General features: G+C 40.7%; 1 protein-coding gene and 1 pseudogene across 1 annotated transcript; both read left to right on the top strand.

The window, feature by feature from the left end:
• The first annotated feature begins 801 nt into the window (after positions 1-801).
• Positions 802-3,178, top strand: LOC141844837 (uncharacterized; annotated as a pseudogene).
• A 1,892-nt stretch (positions 3,179-5,070) lies between these two features.
• Positions 5,071-6,771, top strand: LOC141844836 (type IV inositol polyphosphate 5-phosphatase 9-like). The gene is made up of 6 exons (XM_074732824.1): positions 5,071-5,109; positions 5,189-5,296; positions 5,378-5,702; positions 5,878-6,062; positions 6,140-6,248; positions 6,745-6,771. Exons 1-6 carry the CDS (start codon positions 5,081-5,083, stop codon positions 6,769-6,771), a joined length of 783 nt encoding a protein of 260 aa, XP_074588925.1. The 5' UTR covers positions 5,071-5,080.
• The last annotated feature ends 6,206 nt before the right edge of the window (positions 6,772-12,977 follow it).

Genomic DNA, 12,977 nt, shown 5'->3' with positions numbered 1-12,977 from the left:
AAGGAGCCCCATACATAAATCTGTCGTACTCATTCTCGGTGATGTTCAGATTGGTTTTGCTGGCCATGGAATCTTGCATGCAGTCGGCAGCATCGGGGACCAAAGCAGAGAGCTAAAGCACTCGATCACCAACGCATTATGTTCACTGTGAGTGCTTAGTTTTGTGTTCTTTGTAGCATGGATGATGCTTACCGGATGAGTGCTCAGTGAGAAGCAAAGCTAAGGATAAAGACTCGATGGATGAGTCACTGTACAGTCACGGGCGGCTGCTGTACGTGGGGAGGTTGCAACCGCCACCGCCACCGCCACCGCCACAGGTGAGGTCATGCCAAGCACATGGCTATCGCACGAGGCCTTTTGCTTCTAGTGCTCCACGCCGGCTCAATGAACGAAGAATACCTGCTGAATTCCTTAGATCTTTGGGCGACCGCAATGGGTTCTCAGATTTCTTGGCCAAATTCGGATCGGCGAATTACGAAGCTGTCGATTTGCGATTGTGGATCTTGGAGAGGTGGAAAGATAGGTTCTTGCGTGGTCACCGCGGCGGATCGTGAAGCGCTCTGCCCCCTGTCCACCGCATTGGCTTGCTCGCCGTTGCGATCCCCTCCGCATGCCGATCGAATCAGAGCTCCTTTCGCTTTAGGTATGGAGGAATTTGAGGCAGAGGGCGAGGGCCTTGTGGTGAGCGCGGTCACTGCATGATTCACATTGACGATGGAGCGGCGAGGAGCAAAGAGAAGGGCGAGAGCAGAGGAGAGGAGAAGCTTATTAGATGAGATGGAACTGAAATGTAGGTAAATAATGTATATATTATTCCGTAACTGCACCGGCGGCGGCAGCGAGGAAGGCGTTTGCGGGACGATCGAGGTCGAGCTCGATCCCGTCGTTGCTGGCCGTGGCAGCGATGCGCTCTGCTCTGTCCTCGGCGATTTCTTCGCGGGCGTCGTTTCGCCGCCTCCGCCTGCACTCCTCCCGCGGATCAAGTCCTCCGCCGCCAAGTCCTTCCCCCGCCTTCAAGACGCTTCGAGAAACTCTGCGAGGGGCCTCCGCCTCTGGACCCGTCGCGGCAGCCGCCTTCATCTCGGTACGCCTCGTCCTTTGCTTGCTCTAGATCTTCAATTGATTAGACTGGATTTTCATGGTCAAATTTTGGTAGAGGTTAGTAGATCCCATTCTGCTCACTTGTTCTCTTTATGATTTCTTTTTCTTTCTCTAATTTGATCTTTGAAGACAATGCAAGCTGAATCCTGAATAGTTTAAGATGCTTTGTTGGATGTGAATGGGTAGACATTCCATGATGCGACAATGGCTGCTGCTCTAGTAATTGAAGATTTGGATCTATGTAAAGGACTTTCATGTTTAAAAAAAAAATCAGATGAACAGATTGTCAAATGTCACACATTCACATTTTCTATACCCCAAATAACAATTGGGCAACACAATCGTGCCAACAAATGAAACATCTGCCAAGACGAATTGAATATTAGACAATAACCACAACCTCAGCTCAACATCCATGTAGCAATGAGCATAGAAACACAAACTAGATGAAACCTTTCTGTTAACTTTTGCTAACTGCAGACTACATGTAGTATCGGGAGTTAAACTTGTTGGATGATTTGTTGAGGTACATTATTAGTGAATTTTTAATTCTAGTTCCACAGAAAGTTACTTTGTGGTCCAACAGTATCGAAGCAAATTGCTCGGGATCGTGCTCTGAATGCCTTCTGATATAGGACCGTCTGATGCTTGTCATTACAAATTACAAGAAATAATCACATGAAGAACTAATAGAGTGCATACAGTGTCTTCTGTAGCACAAGTATCTGATTACTTCAACCACAACTTTCCTTTCTATGGCGCTGTATCATGAATCTCTTATAAGAATCTAGTGCCTGATTCCTTAAAATTTCCTTATATGATGGACTAATATAGTGGGTACACTACGCTGCTGCACTAGGAACATCTGGTTGATTCAATTGCAACATTCATTTGTATGCAGTTGCATCATAATCTCCAATAAGAAATTTTAGTGCTTGATTTCTTATTTTGCTCATTAGAGGAATGTGGTTGATTCCACTGCAGCATTTCTTTGTAGGCTGTTTATTCAACTTTCTCTTTCAAGAGATCTTGTTTGATTTCTTTACCAATCTAAAGTTCTTTCTGTTCTTTTGAACAGAATTTTTCTTCTTTTTTTTTTTTGACACTCTTGTTGTCTTAATCACTTTAAAGTAGAGCTCAATTTGAAACCTTGTTTAGATTTTTGGCTCGTTAAGCAAGCATATGCACAATAAAACATTTCACTGTTACACATTTGTTATGGCACTGTAATGACTAGTAGGGTTTTTTTCACTCTAGTGAACATATGAAACCCACTTAATTATCAACTCTTTTCTGAATGTCAGGTTGGAGCAATCACCCTTCTCACTTTGACAGGCTTGCTGATTTTTCGGGCTTCTTGTTTACAGCTACGCTAAATGCTATAATTGTTTCCTTACTGGTGTCTCTGGCAGCTGCTTGCGGCTTTCTGGCCTTCTTCTTTACATGCTTAATCACCATTTACATTGGTGCATTGTCCATGGCAGCTTTCGTAATCTCCATAGCAACTATCTCAGCAATCATAATAGTCATGGTAGCCACTGGTATGTAACATATCTACTCTCATACAGTTTCAGAGGGCCCTTGAGAATGAAAGAATCAACTTATATTCTGCACAAAATAGAAAATACATGGTGACTGTATGTTTCTGAAGAAGTATTATTTGATAGTTTTTTCATCACATTTTCCAGTTTCCGCAATTGTTCCCTTGTAGAAGTTCTCTACCTTTATATTTGTTTATTATTTCTAATCTCTCAAATGAGTCTATTTACATCTGACCAATTCAAGTTTATTCATATAGTGATGTAACTTAAATTTTTTTTAAAACCACCTATTAGTCATCTCTGCACTAATTGATAAGAGTAATTGGTTGAAATTTCTACACACCATAGATTATGATAACATTTAAATGTTGTTGCAGGATGGATTGGATTTTTTTTGGATTGTTTGGCTTGTCACCAAGAAAAGTTTGCACCTCACCTCACAATCAATTAGCAAGACAAGTTCCACTGTATCTACATATGCTACTGCTTGGCAAACAAGATGGGATGCCACACCAAGATCTGCTGGTCGAAAATGACAATTGACTATGTGAACATCCATTTCACGCGACTCATTCCTTTTGCAAGCATGTAAGCACATAGACGACTGATACTCGTTTTCAGCATTCAATGCACGCATCGCACAACTTCACTAAGCTCTGCATTGCTAGAGAGGAACAAGTAGAAACGAAAAAGGAACCCTTTTGTTTGAATCAATCTCTAGCATTTCTATTTTGCATGAGATTGTAGTTCTTCAGCAAAAAAGTGGAATCTGTCACCCCAGTGACCCCAAACACCTACTAAGTGATAATAGTGAAGTTTTATTACAAGCACAATGAAAGCCTTAGGCAAAGTCTTTGAAGAGGCAGTTGAACTAAGTTCCATCGAGTCCATATGTAAATTTTCGATCTACATGTTCTTAATGTAAGACGATAAGATCTAGCAACTGGTGTTAAAGCTATCTCTAATCTTGTTTAGTGATATTCCATACATGTTATTGTTTAATATTAAACAATAACAAAATGCTTGACCTCCCAATGGAATGATGCACAAGGAGCAATGTGATGTGAATTTCCTTCTGGTTTCCATCCCTTTCAGATTTGATACCTCTTATTCTTTAGTGTTCATGCAATAAGTAGTGATAACATGATCTAACCTAATTGCTTTCTTTTTTCTATCCCTGCAAGTTGTGGATTGTGTTAATATAAATTTGAGGTAGATATCTGCAACAAGATTAAGCATTACTTTAACTCCATTAATTAAATAAAACCAGTTGAAATATTTTGTTGCAAGATATTTTTGTGCTGAGTAGGTGTGCACACATTAGATATCATCACCCATCAACCTATAAATTTTTAGTTGCCATTATCATCAAATTATATTTGTCATAATTATTCGAGATTAACTATGTAAATCTTTTTGTTATTAGGGAGGTTTTGGATTAAATGAGAATGAAAATGAAAACTGTAATTAATTAATTTGTTCTATAAATACATTTTATTGCCTGTTAGTTTATTGAGGATTAACAATATTTAGCTTAAGAAGATGACATATTTAACTATTTATTAGGTGTTAAAATTTTGTCTGGCTCTAATGTTTTTGTGATTCAAATACTAGCAAGTGGGAGGAAATCGATTCCTAATCTAAAATTATCATTCATATAATAGTACAAAATAAAAATATCTTGCATGATTTAATAGAACATTATTCACTATACTAATGAATAAATATTCATTAGGTCCAAAGTAACTCCAACTGTTTTTTGGCCTCTTCACAAATATTTTTTGTATACAATTCTTTGACTAATAATTTCACATGATGACGATCCTTTGTTGTTAATTCTTGAATAAGAATGATCTAAATAACATTTGAATTATTAATTTTATCCTTAGCTCACACTATTAGTTGGATTGTCAACTTTGATGAAGTCAACATTAAATTAAATTTTTAGTATGGATATATACAATTCAAGATTAACATTAATCAACTTGAGAATCTTTTTCTGACTTTAAGTTCATTTCCACTCACAAACTTACAATTAATTATCAAAATAAACAATGGAAAAGGCTAATTCATCCTAGTTTTCTTTTTCCACACAACACATTAAACATGCATTGATTTTTAGCTTCAAACTGTCCCCCTTACAAATTCCACATGCAAACAAGCAAACAAAACAAATCATCAACTTGCAAAACCATTCAATGAAACCATGTACCCAATCACCACAACCTCCCTCTCCACCACAAATTAGATCTCAAAATTAATCACATAATTAATTACTCAAAATTTTTGAAGAAGATTCTAGTTTCAGACCTCCCTTTTCTTCACCACCACCCACAATGCCACCTCAAAGTCATAAGAAGGTGCCCAATGACCCACCTTGGCCTCTATATCATGATCTTCAGACCTCCCATTCCTTCATTGCTTCATGGTTTTGCCACATGGAAATGCTTCGTGCAGTCAAGTACAAGTAAGCTTCCATGAACACTCGAAGCTAGCTAATTGATCTTCTCTTAAATTCTCATATCTGTCTGTTCTCAATCTTTCAGACTCTTTGTCAGCACTTGGAATGTCGGAGCCATCACACCGCCGAGCAACCTGAACACTTTGGACGATTGGCTGGATACGAGCAACTCGTATGACATTTATGTTCTTGGGTACGTATCGATCGATAATCCTACACCGATAATGGTTCCTTCCTTTTTGTGATCATTGCCTTTATTGTGATCATCGAAAAGGTTTCAAGAGATTGTGCCACTGAGCGCGAGGAATGTGCTTGGCCCCGAAAGGAAGGAGGTGGCCATGAAGTGGAACTCACTCATTGGAGCCACTCTGAACAAGAGCTCTGGAGCTGATCAGGAGGAGGCTCTGCATCACCACAAGGTGTACCCTCTGAAACAAGGGGGTGGTGCTGTCGATCATGCCGAATTCAGTTGCATAGTGAGCAAGCAAATGGTTGGGATTCTGGTCTCTGTCTGGGCGAGGAAAGACTTGCTAGGGTTCATCAAGACTCCATGTGTTTCTTGTGTAGGCTGCGGCATCATCGGCTGCTTGAAGAACAAGGTATGAGGGTGTTTGGAGTGTCAAGAGATAACTATCGCAAAGAGTCTATTGTACGTAGTTTTATCTTGTTTTGCAATACTCGAATCCGTGACTTCTAGTTGAAAAACTTTACTTTTGATGGTTTGGTGCAGATGGTTTGGTGCATGTTGAATTGGTCTTCTACGATATTCAACAGGGTTCGGTTTCGGTTAGATTCTACCTTCACGAAGTAAGTTTTTGCTTCGTGTGTTGCCATCTAAGTTCCGGAGAAAAAGAGGGAGACAAAAGGCTTAGGAACTTAAACCTCAACGATATTCTATCCAAGACTTATTTTGCCAACAACTCTTCCAACAATTTGCCCGAGAAAATTCTCGATCACAAGTAAGTACATACTTTTTGAGTTTCTAATCGACCGTCTTCTTCATCGTATCATTGTTGCCTTACTTCTCTATATGCAGTCGCGTAGTGTTGTTCGGAGATTTAAACTACCGGATCTCCTTACCCAATGCAAAAACAAGGTCGCTTATCGATCAAGAGGAGTGGAAAATGTTATTAGGCAAAGATCAGGTATATATATATATATATATATATATATATAAATACTTTCACAAACTAATTAACAACAACAACAACAATCAAACTTTTGATTTAATTCGATCCTAATTAGATATTATATTTTAATTTGTAGCTAAAATTTGAATTATCTCCGAGAGGAATATTTGAAGGATGGAGTGAAGGTCCCATCACTTTTCCACCTACGTACAAATATAAACCTAACTCTGATGAATATTATTGGCAAGTTTATGATAAATCAAGAGGAGAAAAAAGAAGAGCTCCAGCATGGTTAGTAAAATCAAATTAATTTTTTTTTATTATTTTTTACTTAGCAGTTGAAGAAAAATAAGTAGAGATGAATGAATAATATTCTCGCACACCATTTCTTTATTCAATATGAGAATATATACATTGTACAACAATTGTATATAGAAATAAAAAATAATAAATGAAATTATTACATTCCTTGCTAAGAGGTTTTCTTCGTGATCAAGTTTTATCAGAATAGGATATTCTTTATATCAAGAATCTCTAAGATCTTGAGGAATAATTATTTCCTTGAGGAATAATTATTTCCTTAACACCCTCCCGCAAGCGAAACGGGGAGGCACACACCGTGAGCTTGTCTCGAAGAAGGGCAAAACGATGCGAGGACAATCCTTTTGTGAAAATGTCGGCAACTTGATCTTTGGTAGAGATATACTGAATCAGAAGTGCCTTTCGAGCAACACGCTCACGAACAAAGTGAAAGTCAATCTCAATATGTTTTGTGCGCGCGTGAAAAATTGGATTGGCAGTGAGAAACGTGGCGCCAACGTTATCACACCAGAGAACCGGTGGTTGTAACATGGGAACATGGAGCTCACTGAGAAGCGACTGGAGCCAACATAATTCAGCAGTGGCATGTGCTAAGGCACGATATTCCGATTCAGTACTAGAGCGAGCAACCACTTGCTGTTTCTTAGAATTCCAAGAGATAAGAGTGTTGCCAAGAAAAATACAATACCCAGTGGTAGATCGACGATCATCAGGACATCCTGCCCAATCAGCATCAGAATAAGCAGTCAGACCCAGAGAAGATGAGGGTCGAATAAGGATACCATGGTGTGGCGTATGCCTGAGATATCGAAGAATACGCTTAACAGCCACCCAGTGAGAGGCAGTGGGGGATTGCATAAACTGACATGCACGATTGACAGCAAATGCAATTTCAGGACGTGTAAGAGTAAGATACTGAAGGCCACCAACAATACTCCGGTAGGGCTGAGGATCAACTAAGGGATCGCCATCATGGCGAGAGAGGGATGAACCAGAGGCAACAGGAGTGTGAAGGGGTTTTGAGTTATGCATCTGGGCTCTAGTCAATAAGTCTGCAATGTAGCGAGATTGGCTAAGGAAAAGACCTTGGGGTGTGCGAAGCGCTTCAACACCAAGAAAATAATGAAGGTTACCCAGATCCTTAAGAGGGAAAAACTCACCCAGTGTGCGAACAACAGAGGCAATGTGAGATGGTGAGTTGCTGGTAAAAATTATATCATCGACATAAACCAAGATATACGCCGTTATCTCAGAAGTATGATAGACAAAAAGAGAGGAGTCTGATTTAGATTCGAAAAACCCAAGGTTGAGCAACGAAGTACGGAGTGTCGCATGCCATTCTCGCGGAGCTTGCTTTAGACCATATATAGCCTTGTGAAGACGGCAAACATGATTAGGAAAATCAGGATGAATAAAGCCAGGGGGCTGAGACATATATACCTCCTCATGCAATGTCCCGTGTAGGAAGGCATTACTCACATCAAGCTGATGAATGGGCCATTCTTGGGAGACAGCAAGAGCCAATACAGTGCGAATAGTAGTGGGCTTGACCACAGGGCTGAAAGTCTCAACATAGTCAATTCCTTGTTGTTGGTGGAATCCCTTAGCAACTAAGCGGGCTTTATGACGATCAATGGACCCATCTGCCTTCCGCTTTAGTTTAAAAACCCATTTGCAACCAACAAGATTTTGATGAGCATTACGAGGAACCAAAGACCATGTACCATTACTAATGAGAGCATTGTACTCTGAAGTCATGGCATCTCGCCAAGCAGGATCTTTACTGGCACCAGAATAGTTGGTCGGCTCAGAATAATCAGCAGTGACAAGTAGAGCACGAGGACGAAGAGACCCTGTCTTGGCACGAGTGACCATGGGATGTAAAGAGCAAGCAGGGGCCCTAAGCAGACCCGTGTCAGGCTGTGCCGGCGGAGACTCCGAGGAGGATGGAACATCAATAGGAGGTGTTGTATCCCTGATGATAGTGGACGGGTTACTGGGCAGCGGCGATGAGCAATCATCGGCAGGAGACCCGAAGCCAACAGAGGTACCCAATATGGCTAGGGGAGGGGATGTAGATGATGATGGAGCATGGAGAGAAGCGGAGTCCCTGTGATTAAGAAAAGGAAAAGAAGTCTCATCAAAAACCACATGGCGAGAGATAAATATCCTCCTCGTAGGGATATGTAAACAACGATAGCCCTTGTGAGATAAACTATATCCTAGGAAAACACACTTGATGGATCGGAAAGATAGTTTATGACGATTATATGGGCGGGTAAGAGGAAAGCAACTGCACCCAAAAATTTTAAGAGATCCATAATCTGGAGATCGCTGAAAGAGCAACTCAAAAGGAGAACAATAATTCAGTGTCGCAGAGGGAAGCCGATTGATCAAATAAACCGCAGTAAGAAAGGCTTCATCCCAGTAGAGTAAGGGCATAGAAGCGTGGGCTAGCATAGCAAGGCCTGTCTCAGTGATATGACGGATTTTGCGTTCGGCAATACCATTTTGTTCACTTGTGTAAGGGCACGACAAGCGATGTTGAATACCTTGTAGTTCAGGAAGATTGTAAATCGAGCGAAATTCTCCTCCCCAATCAGTCTGTATAGCTTTAATTGATTTATTAAATTGATTCTCAACAAGAGCACGGAATCGGAGAAAGGTTGAGAGAACCTCAGATTTGCTTTTAAGAGGATAAATCCAAGTATAGCGGCTAAAATCATCCACAAAATGCACAAAATAGCGATACCCATGTATAGAGAATTCCGGAGATGGTCCCCAAACATCAGAATGTAATAGATCAAGAGGTTCTTTTGAACGAGACTGAGACAACGGAAATGGTAGTTTATGAGCCTTACCAAATTGACATGCATCACAAAAGGAAACAGTCTTATTGCCTAAAATAGGTAAACCATAATGAGAGATAAGTCGAGCAACTGTAGCAGATGCCGGATGCCCCAGACGATGATGCCATGTGCTAGCAGAAGAGCGCTCGGTAAGATAAGCAGACCGCTCGGTAGATGGTGCACCGGTCTGGGCTAGACGATAGAGACCATCTTTAAGGGTACCGCGAAGTAGTTCCACCTTCGAAGCCTGATCCTTTATAACACAATAAGTCGGATGGAATTCAAAAAAGACGTTATTGTCAGCCGTAAAACGAGCAACACTGAGTAGATTTTTAGTAATGGCAGGCACATGTAATATATTTCGAAGTTGCAATAATTTGGCAGGACTAAGAATAGATGAGTCACCAATATTCGATACGGGAAGAGTTGTACCATTGCCAACAATAATTTGCATAGTACCTTGATAAGGAGAGTGTACTTGGAGATTCTCTAAATCCGCTGTAAGATGATCGGTGGCGCCTGAATCGGGATACCACGCAGGATCAGAAACTGTTGCAGGTTCGGCTATCAAGGCTGATGGTGGTGGAGGAGAATTAAAGTTTTGGTCGAAACGACGTCGACATGATGATGCAGAATGACCTCCACCGTTGCAGATCTGACACTTTTGTGAAGTACGACAGTTAGCAGCGATATGACCAAATCTATCACATAATTGACACCTGGGCCGTTTATTTCCGTTTCGGCCACCGCGGTAAGCACGACCCCCGCGTTGCTGATTATGGGTCGGAAGCTCGTGGGTGGTTATAAGAGAAGCTGGATTCGGGTTCTCCGAATATGAGGTTTGATACTGACCCAGCGAAGAAGTATAGTATGGTCTGTGAGGGTTGTGAGCCCCCACAGTGTTCGTAGGAGAGAGTCTACCAGCAGAGGAACCCCTGAAGTAGCGTTTGTCTGGAACGACGCCTCTGGGTGATCCGAGAGATAGATACGCCATGGGAGATGGCTCGGTGCCGTGCAACTGCTCCAGTCGTTGCTCATGAGTAAGTAGCATGCCGGTTAACTCTTCTATACTTACGCCTTCTCTCTTGGTTGTTATAGCAACCACCATAGATTCATACTCGGGTCCGAGTCCCCCGAGAATATAGAGCACCAGATCAGTCTCTGGAACTCGATGTCCAGCACCTATGAGATCGTCCGAAATTGACTTCATCTTTTGCAGATATTCGGTCATGGATAGTCCACTTTTCTTCATTGTCTGTAGTTGGAGTCGGAGTTGCATGAGACGTGCACCAGATTGTGAGGCCACCATTTTCTCCAATGATGCCCATAAGCGTCTTGAGGTGGTGCAGGAGGGGCCGACAACTTGAGCCAAGACTTCCTCCGACAGTGTTGAAAGAAGCCAACTGAGGAGACGTTGGTCTTGCTGCTCCCAAATTTCATATTCGGGATTAGTTTTGGTCTCTTCTACAGTACCATCTTCCTTCCGAGTTACTATCGTCTCGGCTGGAATTGTAGACTCGCCAGAAACAAATTGGATTAGACAATGACCTTTTAGCACAGGTAGTACCTGGGATTTCCAGAGGGTGTAGTTCCTCTGGTTTAGTTTTGTTGATATTTGGGTTGCGAACGACGTCATAGTAGGTGTTGACAGAATTCCGGCCATAGGATCGTTGGAGTTTTCCTTGCGCTCTGATACCAAGTTGAAGAAAAATAAGTAGAGATGAATGAATAATATTCTCGCACACCATTTCTTTATTCAATATGAGAATATATACATTGTACAACAATTGTATATAGAAATAAAAAATAATAAATGAAATTATTACATTCCTTGCTAAGAGGTTTTCTTCGTGATCAAGTTTTATCAGAATAGGATATTCTTTATATCAAGAATCTCTAAGATCTTGAGGAATAATTATTTCCTTGAGGAATAATTATTTCCTTAACAGTCTCAGATCCTAACCTCAATGTCTATTGAATATTATACGCCGATCTTATCTCAGTCTTAGGTCTCGATCTCGACCTCTACTTGGTCTTGGATCCCGATTTCGACATCTACTGGATCTCATATGCCGACCTTATCTCAGCCTCGAATCCCGACCTCGACCTCTATTTGGTTTCGGATCCCAACCTCGACGACGTCTATTGAATCTCATATGCCGACCTTATCTTGGTCTCGGATTTTGATCTCAATTTCTACTTAGTCTCGGATCCCGACCTCGGCGTCTATTAGATCACATAAGCTGACCTTATCTCAGCTTATGATCCCGACCTCGATCTCTGCTTGGCCTCACCCCAGTCTCGTGTGTCAATCTCATCTCGGTCTCGGATCTTCATCTTCACTTTTAGGCGAAACCCGTAAAACTGATTCATCCTTAAGAATAGAAAACTCTAACACTGTTTCCCTCCGAGAATAAGAAAAATATCTCAAAAGATATGGACAATTGAAATGCATCTATTAGAACGGAGACATGTATTTTAGAATATTTTTTAAATGAACATTGATGTTTTGAAGAACAATTCTATAAAAGGTTGTTCATACTCATAAACATAAATATGCAGACACAGAATCATAATTTTCCCAAGTCCTCAATCTCCTTCGTCTCACAAAACTTTAACTTAAACGTCGGAGTAATTTGTCAGGATCCACATCCGGACTCATTCTAACTCTCTCTTAAATATTTATCAAGTCCTTTCATCATTTCTGATAATTATTTTCGAGAAGTGTACACATCAGTTTATTTGTTGATCAATAATTTGATCATCTACCATATTTGATCGGAACAGTTGACATTATTGAAACAGTTGGCATTGGCATTGACAAACAAACAAACAAATACATTCAAAGCATGAAAACCCCAAAGGTCCTCCCTTTGATCAACAGGTAGCTGTGTCTGAAAGCTTTGACTTGCTCTCAAAGCAATTACGTGGAATCACTAATCCCTTGACATCATAAACAGTGGAGACTGCGTCCACTCATCCAATAATGTTATTACTCGATCAATCGATAGAGGAAACGTGGGGGGAATTAGTTAACGTGAAACAGACACTGTCCCCTTCAATGATTCCTCCTTCAATGATTCCTCCAGGTCTGCTAGCAATTAGTGGTCGAAGATGAACCAACTGTCTATACGCTTTAGTGAATCAGTCGCCATGACCAATAGTTACCAAACTTATGATTCTCACCTTTGCTCGCAGCTTGTGGCTCAAGGGAAGCCACCGATTCAGGTGCTTTAGTCAACAATTTGAGCATTAGACAAAGGAAAGAAAGAAAGATACAAACACATCCAGCTAAAGATGATGCGTTTAGGCACGATTTGCGTATCGAAACTGTACTTTCTATATAGTATCGCCGCTGTTTTCTTTGAAATTTTAGTTTGTTGGAACTATGTGGTATGGTTTAGCAATAATTCTAATCGAATTATTTGATCCCACTCATTATCAGTGGGATCAAGGATACTTTTAGTAAGAAATATATTGAAGAGTTAGCATCGAACTAGACGAAAATCTAAGTTTATTGGAAGCTTGGTCTAAAATTTTTTAAAAATTAACTTTTTATGATTATATTGATAAT

This window comes from Curcuma longa, chromosome 14 (assembly GCF_044706935.1).
Source record: "Curcuma longa cultivar G26 ecotype Majalengka, Jawa Barat chromosome 14, ITB_CL_G26_1.1, whole genome shotgun sequence".
Lineage (NCBI taxonomy): Eukaryota > Viridiplantae > Streptophyta > Magnoliopsida > Zingiberales > Zingiberaceae > Curcuma > Curcuma longa.
The sequence above is the reverse complement of the archived record's forward strand: the minus strand, read 5'-3'. Positions and strand labels throughout refer to the sequence as shown.